Consider the following 13,897-nt stretch of genomic DNA (forward strand, 5'->3'; position numbering starts at 1 on the left):
ACCACAGGGTTCTGGTCGCACTGGCGATGGTCGCGATGGTCAAGACCATCGCGACCATCATCCTGCACGCTCGTATGTGCTGTGGGTGGTGACCCACAGCTATACGAGCGTCCAGGAGGGCGCTCCATTTTTATGGAGGACGGCCCTCATTCAGAGCGAGCGCTCTGCTCAGAGCGTCCGGCTCTGAATGAGGGCCTATGTATCATCCCATATATCCAAATGAGAACTTATTTTGTTAGCTACTGGTGCTCTAAGGTGACCCTACAGACAAATCCTCCTCACTGGAGGGCTAGAAGTATTTCTTACCCAGTTTCTCTCAAGCTGCATTCAGGAGTTTCCTCTTCTCCGACAGTTTGGTTTAGCAGATGTCTGTAGAAACCACTGAGGTCCTTTTGCTTGGTGACATCCAGGGATGCTGTGACAGAGCGAAACTCTGAGTTATATTTACAGTATATACTTCAATGACTGGCTATTTACATACTTATGCTTTATTTGCAATTCCCAAGAATGAAAGAACATTTCTAGAATATGTAGGCAGTGATTTCATTAGAACAAATGTCCTATATACAAGCGAGAATAGTTTTTTGATGGTTATTAATAAATGTAAAATTCGTATTTTACATATGAATTGTAACTGGATAAAAACACAAGCACCCTCTATACAATAATTGGGAATCTCCTTTCCTGTCCAAACAGAAATGACAAGTAGGGGAAGCCAATTGACAAGAGGCAACAGGATATATTACAGCATCCAGTCATAAGTGGTGACCGTGCTACTGAGGTTCATCACTGTGTATCTGTGACTTACCTCTCTTGCACCAGCTACAGATACAGCTCCTAGGAGGCATACCTGTGGATGTATCCATATCTGCTTATTGCATAATTACATGATGACATCCTTAATGTACTGCATTTATGCCTGCCATCCCCTGCTCCATCTCACTTAGACATAAGGGGACCAAGTCTACGTCTACGATAAACAAAAACCCACAAAAGTTGCCTTTTTGTACTATAATATATATATATATATATATATATATATATACACACACATACATATACACACACACATTATATATATATATATATATATATATATATATATATATTAGGGATGAGCGGGTTCGGATTTCTGAAATCCGAACCCCCCCCGATCCGAGCCGGGAACCGAGTCCGGCTCGGGTTTTCCCACCTGATTCGGAACTGAAATCGAGGCAAAACGTCATCATCCCGCCTTCCGGATCTCGCGGTTTTTGGATTCTATATAAGGTCCCCGCGTCGGCGCTATTTCTCACTCCGGCTGTGGACAGTGAAGAGGGAGGGTGGGAGCTAGGGCTGGCTGGGCTGTGTTGTGCTGCTATTGTCCATAGGGCTGTGTCCACTCAGTCCATAGGGGCTGACTGGGCTGTGTTGTGCTGTTGTCCATAGGGGCTGGCTGGGCTGTGTTGTGCAATCAGTTGTCTATAGGGGCTGTGTGCACTCCAAAGTCTATAGGGGCTGGCTGGACTGTGTTGTGAAGTGTCCCATAAAGGCTGTAGTCCTAGAGGGGTGCTGTAGTGTTGTCCAGGGGGTGATCTGTCCATCAGGGGTGCTCCCCCAAAGTGCACTCCCAAAAAAAAAAATGTAAAAAAATTTTTTTGGTGCGTTTGTGAATTGTGTACGCAGTAACCGCACGTGCATCAACAAAGTAACGCCAAGCGTGCGCCTGTGTCATAAGTAAAGGGCCGGCTGGCTTGACCGTTAAAGGGTGCAGTAACCCCCAAAGTGCACTCCAAACAAAATAAAAAATTATTTCTGTGTTTGTGAATTGTGTGCACTGTGGCTGCACGTGCATCAACAAAGGAGCAGCGCCAAGCGTGCGCCTGTGTCATCAGTAAAGGGCCGGCTGGCTTGTCCGTTAAAGGGTGCTGTAACCCCCAAAGTGCACTCCGAAAAAAAAATTAAATTCTTCTTTTCTGTGTTTGTGTGCACCTTAGCCGCACGTATATGTCAATCAATATAACATAAATGGAGGCCCAAACTTTGTCCCCTAAAAATAAAATAGGGAAAGATTAAGAACCACTTCCTCCTAGTGCTGAAGCTGCTGCCACTAGTCATGACATAGACAATAAAATGCCATCAACGTCGTCTGCCAAGGTCGATGCCCAATGTCATAGTAGAGGGCATATAAAATCCCAAAAGACAAAGTTCAGGAAAATGACCTTAAAAAAAAAACATTTAAATCATCTGAGAAACGTAAACTTGCCGATATGCCATTTACGACACGGAGTGGCAAGGAACGGCTAAGGTCTTTCCCTATGTTCATGACTAGTGGTTCAGCTTCACATGACGATGGAAGCCCTCCTCCCGCTACAAAAATCAAACGAGTTAAGCTGGCAAAAGCACAGCAAAGAACTGTGCGTTCTATGCGTTCTAAGAAGATATCACAAATCCCCAAGGAGAGTCCAAGTGTGGTGGCGGTTGCGATGCCTGATCTTCCCAGCACTGGACCGGAAGAGGTGGCTCTTTCCACCATTGGCACGCCCTCTGCAAGTGCTGAAAGGAGCACCCACAGTCCACTTGCTGATATGCAAATTGAAGATGTCACTGTTGAGTACAACAGGATGAGGATACTGGTGTAGCTGGCGCTGAGGAAGAAGTTGGCGAGGATACTGATGGTGATGTGGTTTGTTTAAATCAGGCTACGGGGGAGACCATTGTTGTCCGTGGGATGAAAAAGCCCATCACGGTCATGCCTGGGCAGAAGATAAAACATTCCACCTCTTTGGTCTGGCAATATTTCTATCCAAATCCGGACAACAACTGTCTTGCCATATGTACCATATGTAAAGGTGAAATAAGTAGGGGTAGGGAGGTTAACCACCTAGGAACATCCTCCCTTATACGTCACCTGCAGCGCGTTCATAAAAGTTACTGTCAAGTTCAGAAGCTTTGGCTACGACCGTAAGCAGTCCAGGGACACCTAAATCCCTTTGTCCTGTTGTATCCAAGCGCCTGCAAACCACACCGTCAACTCCCTCCTCGTCAATTTCCTCCTTTGTCAGGATCGGAAGTAGTCCTGCAGGCCATGTCACTGGCATGACTGACTCTCCTATCCGGGATTCCTCCGGAGGATCCTGCATTGCTACACCTACTGATGCCGCTGCTGCTGTTGCTGCTGGGAGTCGTTCATCATCCCAGAGAGGAAGTAGGAACACCACTACTTTTACTAAACAATTGACATTCCAACAGTCCTTAGCGAGGAGGATGAAGTACGACAGCAGTCATCCTGAAGCAAAACGTATAACTGAGGCCTTGACTGCTATGTTGGTGTTAGACGTGCGTCCGGTATTAGTGCAGTGGGATTTAGACAATTGATGGAGGTAGTGTGTCCCCATTTCCAAATCCCGTCTAGATTCCACTTCACTAGGCAGGCGATACCGAGACTGTACAGAAACGTCAGAAAAAGTGTCCTCAGAGTCCTGAAAAATGCGGTTGTACCCAATATCCACTTAACCACTGACATGTGGACAAGTGGAACAGGGCAGACTAAGAACTATATGACTGTGACAGCCCACTGGGTAGATGTATCACCTTACAACAGCAACAACAACAGCAACGTCACCAGTAGCAGCATCTCAGAAACGCCAGCTCGTTCCAAGGCAGGCTACGCTGTGTATCACCGGTTTCAGGAAGAGGCACACCGCCGATAACCTCTTAGAGAAACTGAGGGAAATCATCGCCCAGTGGCTTATCCCACTTAGACTCTCCTGGGGATTTGTGATATCTGACAACGCCACCAATATTGTGCGGGCATTACATCTAGGCAAATTCCAGCACGTCCCATGTTTTGCTCACACAATAAATTTGGTGGTGCAGAATTTTCTGAAAAGCGACAGGGGCGTGCAGGAGACGCATTGGGTGTCCCGAAAAATTTCTGGCCACTTTCGCCATTCAGCGACTGCGTGCCGAAGACTGGAGCGCCAGTAAACACTCTTGAACCTGCCCCGCCATCACATGAAGCAAGAGGTTGTCACGCGGTGGAACTCAACCCTCTATATGCTTCAGAGGATGGAGGAGCAGCAAAAGGCTATTCAAGCCTATACATCCACCTATGACATAGGCAAAGGAGGTGGTATGCACCTGACTCAAGCGCAGTGGAGAATGATTTCCGTGTTGTGCAAGGTTCTCCAGCCCTTCGAACTTGCCACATGTGAAGTTAGTTCAGACACTGCCAGCTTGAGTCAGGTCATTCCCCTCATCAGGCTTTTGCAGAAGCAGCTGGAGAAAGTGAAGGAGGAGCTAAGACGGAGCGATTCCGCTCGGCATGTGGGACTTGTGGATGAAGCCCTTCATTTGCTTTGCCAGGATTCCAGGGTGGTCAATCTGTTGAAATCAGACCACTACATTTTGGCCACAGTGCTCGATCCTAGGTTTAAAGCCTATGTGGTGTCTCTCTTTCCGGCCGACACAAGCCTGCAGAGGTGCAAAGACCTGATGGTGAAAGCACTGTCAGCTGAAGTGAAACGTGACACGTCAACAGCTCCTTCTTCATTTTCTCCTGCAACTGGGGCTGCCAGGAAATAACTTAGGTATCCTAAGCAACCCGCTGGCGGTGATGCAGGGCAGGCAGGACCAAGTTCGGACATGTGGTCCGGACTGAAGGACCTGGCAACAATTTCTGACATGTCTACTGTCACTGCATATGATACTGTCACCATTGACAGAATAGTGGAGGATTACATCGGTGACAGCATCCAAGTAGGCATGTCAGACCTGTACTGGCAGGAAAAAGAGGCAATTTGGAGGCCCCTGTACAAACTGGCTCTATTTTACCTGAGTTGCCCCCCCTCCAGTGTGTACTCCGAAAGAGTGTTTAGTGCAGCCGGGAACCTTGTCAGCGAAAAGCGTAGGAGGTTGCTTCCACAAAATGTGGAGAAGATGATGTTCATAAAAATGAATTATCAACTCTTCCAGGGAGACCAGCCTCCAGAACGTACAGAGGGAGCTGTGGTGGTGGATTCCAGCGGGGACGAATTAATACTCTGTGAGGATGAGGATGTGCACAACACTGAAGAGGGTGAGGAATTGGTGGACGAGGAGGATGAGGACGACATCTTGCCTCCGTAGAGCCAGTTTGTGCAGGGACAGATTAATTGCCAGCTTGTTTTGTGAAGGCCCAAACGAACCAATCATTTCAGCCACAGTTGTGTGGCAGACCCTGGCGCTGAAATGATTGGTTTGTTAAAGTGTGCATGTCCTGTTTATACAACATAAGAGTGGGTGGGAGGGCCCAAGGACAATTCCATCTTGCACCTCTTTTTTTTCTTTGCATTATGTACTGTTTGGGGGCTAGTTTTTCAAACTGCCATCCTGTCTGCCACTGCAGTGTCACTCCTAGATGGGCCACGTGTTTGTGCCACCCACTCATGTCTCTTAGCATAGTCATCCAGCTACCTCGGTGCAACCTTTTGGACATAAAAACACTATTGTGAGGTGTGAGGTGTTCAGAATAGAATGGAAATGAGTGGAAATTAAGGTTATTGAGGTTAATAATAGCATAGGAGCAGAAAAACCCACATACTCAGTGAATCTAGCTGTTTTTATGCTTTTTTTTAAAAAAAAATACAGATCCAAAAGACAAAACCCAGAACCCAAAACACGGAAGGGTGGTTTTGGCAAATCCAATCCAGATCCAAAACACAAAGAATGATCCAGAACCAAAAACACAAAGCACGAAAAGTGGCCGATGCACACCTCTAATATATATACACACACATACATACATATATTATATATAAATTATATATATATATATATATATATTAAAAACAAACAATGAATACTAGCGCACAATTTATTTCCTTGTGTAGATAAATATTTTTTTGATTCTAATAGTGATACGTCGTGAAGAACACTTCCTGGAAATAACAGGTGGCTGGAATTTCTCAATAATCAGTGTGGCAATCTGGTAACAAAATGCTGAAAAATAATGAGAGGTTCGCCTAATAGTGTAGTATTTTAAGATAAATGAACTTGTGCTCAAAATAAGTAATGTGCGTACCAAAAATAAAACAATTAAAGGCTTATCTGACGTCCAGGTGGTACTTGAAATGCTCATTTTAACCCAAACCGACACCACTTCCAAGGTTTTCCAAGGGGTGCTCTTTCTGTAGTAACCTTAAAATTTGGGCTTTAGAATTTTTTGCCCATAGAAAAAGTAATATGGTGTCATTTTTAAGCAAAGAAGTAGCAACAGTGGACATACAAATATCTGCGTACCAGATAGTGCATAAGTTAATGCATGTAAAGGTGTCACTCCTCTGTGTCCTAGGTCATAAACAATCTGGCTTCATATACCCCACCAAGTGGTAGACCTCAGGCCAGAAATGGAGAGAATCTCCGTAAATACAGGTTGAGTCTCCCATATCCAAATATTCCGAAATACGGAATATTCCGAAATACGGAATTTTTTGGCATGACTGAGATAATGAAACCTTTGATTTTTGATGGTTCAATGTACACAAACTTTGTCTAAGGCACAAATTCTTAAATATATTGTATAAATTACCTTCAGGCTTTGTGTATAAGGTGTATATGTAACATAAATGAATTTCTTTCTGTACACAACCTTTGTTTGAGCCACAAAATTATTGAATATATTGTATAAAATAACCAGCAGGCTGTGTGTGTAAGGTGTATATAACACATAAATGCATTCTGTGTGCATATTTGGGTCCTATTCCCAAGATATTTCATTATAGTATGCAATTATTCCAAAATACGGAATATTCCGTTATCCAAAATACCCCTGGTCCCAAGCATTTTGGATATGGGAGACTCAACCTGTAATTACTTTAATTAGACCAAATACGAAACACACATACACAGAGTAAACACTTAATAAAATAATAAAACACTTATCTTAAATCGTAGTATAGCAGATAAAAGTCCACTTTAGGGGTTAAGGAAAACCAGCCCCAACGCGTTTCGTCCTTCAGGACCAACAAGTGTTGTCGGTTTGGGTTAATGTGACCATTGCAAGTACCACCTGGACATTAGATAAGCCTTTAATTGTCTAATTTTTGGTACGCACATTACTTATTTTGAGCACAAGTTCATTTATCTTAAAATACAACACTATTATGAGCACCTCTCATTAGTTTTATATATATATATATATATATATATATATTACATATATATGTATATATTACATATATATGTATATATATATATATATATATATATATATACACACACACATATATATATACACATATATATACACACACACACATACACACACACACAGGGGTGTAGCGATGGCACGCAGAGCATGTGTGTGCTACCGCGCCCCCAAGTGTGCCAGGTAGGCGGCGTGTCCAGCATGTAGGGGCAAATTAAAGAGAAATAAAAATAAACATTAGGGGCAGTATCAAACTGGGAAATGGAGGGCTAACGGAGGGCTAAATATATTCCAACTCACTAAAAGTAATTCCACTGCCTCCTCCTCCCTCTTTGTTATTGCCGTGGCTCCACCCATTCCTCCATTCTGTTTAGTCCCAGAGCCGTAAAGATCCCACAGGGCCCTACGCAAATTACCGCCTCAGAGCTACATATTAATGTATATATAAATACATAGTGTATAAATTTCTCACACTGCTCTCCCCACTCACTGAGATCTTCGCCCTTCTCATACATATCTTCTACCCTCAAGCACACAACGATCCCCCTCATTCAGACCCTGTCACAGCTCTCCTCCTTACACAGCTCTCCCCCCTCACTCAGCCTCCCCTCACACACACAGCTCCCCCCCTCACTCAGCCTCCCATCACACACACAGCTCCCCCCTCACTCAGCTTCCCCTGAGTCCCCTCACATGCACAGCGCTCCTCTTTCACTCAGCCTCCCGAGTCCCCTCACGCACTCACAGCTCCCCCCTCACTCCACTTCCCCTGAGTCCCCTCACATGCAAAGCGATCCCTCTTCACTCAGCCTCCTCCAAATCCCCTCACACACACAGCTCCCCCCCTCACACATACAGCGCTACCCGACAGATCTTCTCCTCACTCAGATCCCCCACTTCACACAGTTTCCCCCCCACAAAGATCTCCCCTCCTCACAGACCAACCCCCGCACACACTCATACACACAGCTCTTCCACTTAACAAAGCTCCCCTCCCTTCACACACACACACAGATATTCCCCCTTACTCACATCTCCTTCCCCAATCCTTACTGTTGCAGGGAACCCTAGAACAGCCAATCGAATGGGGGGGGGGGGAAATCACCTGCAAATGAGCTGAGCCTGGAGCACATAAAGAGATCAGTGCATCCATACTGGGGGCAGGGTGTGGGCAGAGCCACAAGTGTCGCTCCATCCACACCATGGAGACACTGATCTCTCATCTCAGCAGGTGCTCTGCCCTTCAACGGATGGCTGATCTCTAGCGCCCTGACAGGAGCAGGCGCCTGGGGCAGATGCTCAACTGGAGCCACCCTCGCTATGTATATTATATATATATGCAGCAATGGGCGGCACTCATGGCGATTCACAAAACACACAAACGCTCGTGATATTAAATCAACGTTTCAGAACTCTAATGAAGGTTCTTTCCTCAGGATACAATACATTATTGTATCCTGAGGAAAGAACCTTCATTAGTGTTCTAAAACGTTGATTTAATATCACGAGCGTTTGTGTGTTTTGTGAAGTCGCCGGGAGGGAATCGGTATGTAGCACCGCCGGCCACATGGTTCGAATCCCGGCAGCGCCAGTCCGACGTGGCAGGAAATCCAGATCGTCCGAAAGGTATTTCCTAACTTAATCTACAGCCTAACCCTAACCCTCCTTTAGGGTGCCTAACCCTAACCTCTTCCCCCTGTGCCTAACCCCCCTCTAAGTGCCTAAACCTAACCACCCCTTTCCCTGCCGTCTAAACCTTAAGTCCCCCCTGACTGTCCACGCTCGGCATCCCTTCTATCGGGATGCCAGGCGCACATTCATTATATCTTTAGTCCTTTGGAGTGCCGGACGTAATTGCTGTGTGTGTGTGTAATTATATATATATATATATATACACACACACACACACACTGTATATATATATACATATATATATATGCATAAATACATGGTAATGACATTTAGTCAGGTACAGTACTAATAACCCTACTGCTTAAAAAAGTAACAAATTGAACAGAATATTATAGTGCAGATTAAGAGTAAAGACTTGGCTGCATTCTTCTTTTTCCCCAGAAGGAAGTCCCATTCCTGGTAGCTAGTATCTTCCTGGTTAGTGATTTGCCCTCATCCACCAACACATGCTGGAACCGCTAAGAACCTTTTCTAGTATTCGCTTGTAGCGCTAAACCCTATCGCTAGCTATGATTATCCCATTTTGACTGCACTGGGATCACACAGAGGGCAGGGTGCTTTCTGCCCTTTAGAAAATATATAATGAATTAGTCTATATAAAATGGTCACAATGGCTGGGATTCTTTCTTCATGGTGATTTTTGTGGTAGGAGTTGTATCACACTGAACGCACCAAGAGAGCTGGTAAACTGATGCAGACAAAAGGTGAGGTTCCTTATTCCCACACAGATAACACAATCCCCACCTTCTAGCGCAGCTTCCCTTTTCTCTCGCTCTTCCTCGTCAGCTTTCTCCTGCAGCTTTAGCTTGTAGGCAGATGTGACAAACGCCTCTTTGTCCTGAAACTCGTCCCCTTCCATCTCACGCTCCTTCTGGATCTTTTTCTCCATTCTCTTTTCCTGTTCCTTCTTCCTGACTTCCACTGCTTTCAAGATGTTCTGGATATACTTAGGCTAAGAGGAAAGAAAAACATTTTGTGTACAGTCACAGTGGAATTGCAGGAAAGAAATGTAGGAATGCAGCCCAGGAGGTAATGTGGGGTACAGCACTAACGAAAGTAAAGTCCATATTTGGAGGGCAACTTTCAAGGGCCAAAATCTCCCTGCTGTTCCTAAAAACCCTTTCTATGGATTTTACCATGGACATTCTTGTCCACTATTTTGGATTAAGTCGTGTATCCCTGCTTTAGTTTCCATTTAAATTTCTCACCAACTGCGAGAAGTCACACTGCAAAAAACGTAGTCAAGTGTCATATGTGGGTATTACTTTAGTACATAAATGATCTGATCGGGTATTCATGATAGTTACAGTAGTTCTTGTATTTTGAAAAAGAACAACCTCCTACAGAGTTCAGTGTTGCTCTTTACAACTATACTTGCCCTACAAGTGTCCCCATCTACTCCTAGCAGACAGTTCTAGTTAGAATATGTACAGTAAGCAATAGTTTAGCGTATATATATATATATTGTGATAGGATCACTGGTAAAGTGGTCTGTGGCACGTACATTTGTCCCAGATTCCTGTCTTATGTGTTCTAAACCCCCAGGAGAAAGTCTGCAGTGTAGCAGGCTTGAGTCTCGGCTTTTTGAAAAGCCGGTTTGGGACCTGGGGGTTGTGGGTGAGAGGAGAGGGAGGGCTCCACCCACGGCCACTCCAGGTTTTGGTTCTCGCAGCCTGGTAACAGGCTTGTTAGGGTTCCCACCTGAGAGTGGCCAATATAAGCCTTGTGTGTTTAGGGCTGAGTGTCTCACCTGGGAGAGCAGGCAGGGAGCTTGCTCAGAGACACTTGAAAACCTAACTGTGAGTGTTGTGCTGTGCCTTTGTTGCTGGTGAGGGAATTAGGCCCTGCCAGGTTCTGGTAGTGAGGGAACCACCTGTGAAGTTAGTGCCCCGACAGGGCTAGGATTTATGTTTATGTTTTCTTTATGTTATTTCTGACATTGTACAATAAAGACTGGCGCCGACCAGCTTGTACTCGCATCCAGACTGGTGTGCTGCTTCCCTGCTGCTGTGTGTGTGTGTAAGGAAGGAGACCTCTACCCAGGAGAGGGAGAGGGACCCCTAATCTGACTGTGTCACAATATGGTGGAGAATGCGGGCACCCACACACACTGAAGTTGCAGCGAGAGGAAAACTTTCCGTTTAAAAATTAAAGGGACAGACACCCAATTGGTGAGTGTGGAAATAACACTGTGTCCTTGGAGTCCCATAGAGGAGGCGTCAGCCAATGCTCAGAGAGGCAAGGTTCAGCTTCCAAACTACACCCCAGGACAAAATGGAGGACATTATTAAGGCCTTGCTCCAAGCTACAGCAGCTCAGCAGGAGACAAACAGAGTTCAGCAGGAATCCACCAGGGTGAAACTGTTGGCCTTGGAGACAGCCCAGAGGCAACAACAGGTCGCCGTCGAGGAAACCCGCCAGGCCTTAGCGGAAAACAGCCAGGCCATAAAAGAGGTGGTACAGCACCTGGTCGCCCAGCCCAGAGATGTTACTACTGGTCCTCCCACCACCACTCACTCCATACGAGCCAGTCACTTCCTCCAAAAGATGACTTCGAGCGATGATGTGGAGGCCTACCTCACCGCATTTGAAAGAACGGCCGAAATCGAGAGTTGGCCCAAGGAGCAGTGGGCAAGTCTGGTGGCACCTTTTCTGTCGGGGGAGCCACAAAAGGCCTATTTCGACTTATGCCTGGCTGATGCCAAGGACTATAAAAAACTAAAACAGGAGATTCTAACTCGCTTGGGAGTCACCACCTTTGTTCATGCCCAACGGGACCACCGCTGGGAGTTCCATATGGATAAGCCTCCATGTTCACAGATGCATGACCTCGTCCATCTGTCCTCAAAATGGCTACAGCCCGAGACGCTGACGGGACCACAGATCGTGGAAAGGGTCGTGATGGACCGGTACCTGCGATCATTACCTGTGACTCTGCGCAAGTGGGTGAGCCATGCAGACCCTAAGTCCGCGGACCAGTTGGTCGAGCTGGTGGAGAGGTACGTGGCGGCTGAGGAGCTGATGAGTATGCCCCACCGAGCCCCGATGGCGCACCGGCGAACTCCCACAGACACTGGTAAGACTGTTCCAGGGGAGAAGGGTGCTGGGCGGTGGAATGTACCTAAGACTGAGGGTGTAGAACCTGGAGACAGGCCTGCCAGGCCGGGAAGGTTCTTGCCCCGTAAACGGCTAGACATTAATATGACTCAGTGTTTCCGATGTGGTGGCTTTGGCCATATTGCCGCTAATTGTTCACTTACAACTGAACCTATGCAATGTGATACTGCTCATGTCTACCACAGGGGGTCTTTCTTTGCACAGATAGCCTGTACGGCTGACCGGCAGGCTGAGACTGATAAGCACATGTGTGTACTCACTGTAGATGGCAACCGAGTAGAGGCACTGTTAGACTCTGGTAGCTTGGTGACACTTATAAAAGCTGAGCTGGTGAACCCCTTGCGGCGTGAGGGGAAAACTGTTGGTGTGACCTGCATACATGGGGATACTCGATATTATGTTACTGCCGAGGTGAACATCGAGACCCCATGTGGTTCTGCTATAGTTTCTGTAGGTTTGGTGCATGGTCTGATGTACGATGCAATATTGGGCAGAGACTTTGCTCACTTCTGGAAGTTGTGGGAAAGCCGTTTTGTTCCAGAGGTGAACAACCTCGATCCATTTGAGAAGGTTGTCGATGTAGTGGAGGAGGGAGTTTCTTCTGAGTCAGAGTTATTCCCTTTTTCTACTATGATTGGCGAACTAGAGAATGCGGAGCGTGACGGTGGCCCGCCAACTGATGTGCCTCCCATTGAGGTGGGAAGTGTTGTTGGGCCAGGTGATCGTCTGCCTGATTTAGAGGTCAGAAGAGAGGTCTTTGCCGTGGAGCAGTTGAATGACCCTACTTTGGTAAAAGCCAGGGAGAATGTAAAAGTAGTTGATGGTAAACCTGTAGACCCTGACAGTCCTTTGTCCTATCCCCACATGGCAATGTGGCAGGATTTGTTATATCAGGTGACTAAGAAGGGGGAAGATGTTGTGGAACAACTAATAGTTCCCAAAGCCTACAGAAGAACAGTGTTGAATCTGGCCCATGGTCATATAACGGCAGGCCATCTAGGGGTAGAGAAAACCACTGAGCGAATAATGCAGAGGTTTTTCTGGCCCGGGCTTCATAAAGAGGTATCTGACTTTTGCGCATCCTGCCCTGAGTGTCAGTATCATGCTCCCAGGCCACATTTTAAGGGTCCACTAGTTCCATTGCCTATTATAGAGGTGCCGTTTGAAAGAATAGCGATGGATTTGGTTGGACCCTTAATGAAGTCTGCCAGGGGACACCAGTATATTCTGGTCATAATGGATTACGCTACCAGGTACACGGAAGCGATCCCTTTGCGCAATACGTCAACCAAGACCATTGCCAGAGAGCTAGTTCATGTCTTTAGCAGGCTGGGTATACCTAAGGAGATACTAACTGACCAGGGTACACCGTTTATGTCAAAAGTCATGAAAGAGTTATGCCGCCTGTTCAAAATCGACCAGTTAAGAACTTCGGTTTATCACCCCCAAACCGATGGGCTGGTCGAGAGGTTTAACAAGACGTTAAAACACATGCTTAGGAAAGTGGTCGACAAGGATGGTAGGGATTGGGATTACTTATTGCCGTATTTATTGTTGGCCATAAGAGAAGTTCCCCAGTCCTCCACCGGGTTTTCACCCTTCGACTTGTTGTATGGGAGACACCCAAGGGGGTTACTAGACATTGCCAAAGAGACATGGGAGGGGCAGTCTAGTCCTTACAAAACCGTGATTGAGTATGTTTCTCAAATGCAGGAGAGAATTGCTGCGGTAGTGCCGATAGTGAGAGAGCACCTGGAACAGTCTCAACAGGCACAGCAGAGGGTATACAACCGCAATGCTCGGTTACGCAGCTTTGCTCCTGGGGACAGAGTGTTAGTATTGGTTCCCACTGTGGAAAATAAACTTTTGGCTAAATGGCAAGGGCCCTTTGAAATCTTAGAAAGAGTGGGGCAGGTCAAT

General features: G+C 46.2%; 1 protein-coding gene across 1 annotated transcript in view; it reads right to left on the reverse strand.

Annotated features, from left to right (window-relative positions):
- NSRP1 (nuclear speckle splicing regulatory protein 1) overlaps nucleotides 1–13,897 on the reverse strand; it is an 83,732-nt gene that overhangs the window by 5,320 nt on the left and 64,515 nt on the right. The window contains exons 5-6 of the mRNA XM_088477799.1: nucleotides 9,605–9,812; nucleotides 307–415 (exon numbers count right to left, since the gene is read on the reverse strand). Of these exons, the coding sequence (XP_088333925.1) occupies nucleotides 307–415; nucleotides 9,605–9,812 (317 nt within the window). The remainder of the gene's footprint in view (nucleotides 1–306; nucleotides 416–9,604; nucleotides 9,813–13,897) is intronic.

Source organism: Taudactylus pleione, unplaced genomic scaffold (genome assembly GCF_031769625.1).
Source record: "Taudactylus pleione unplaced genomic scaffold, aTauple2 ptg000203l, whole genome shotgun sequence".
Classification (NCBI taxonomy): Eukaryota; Metazoa; Chordata; class Amphibia; order Anura; family Myobatrachidae; genus Taudactylus; species Taudactylus pleione.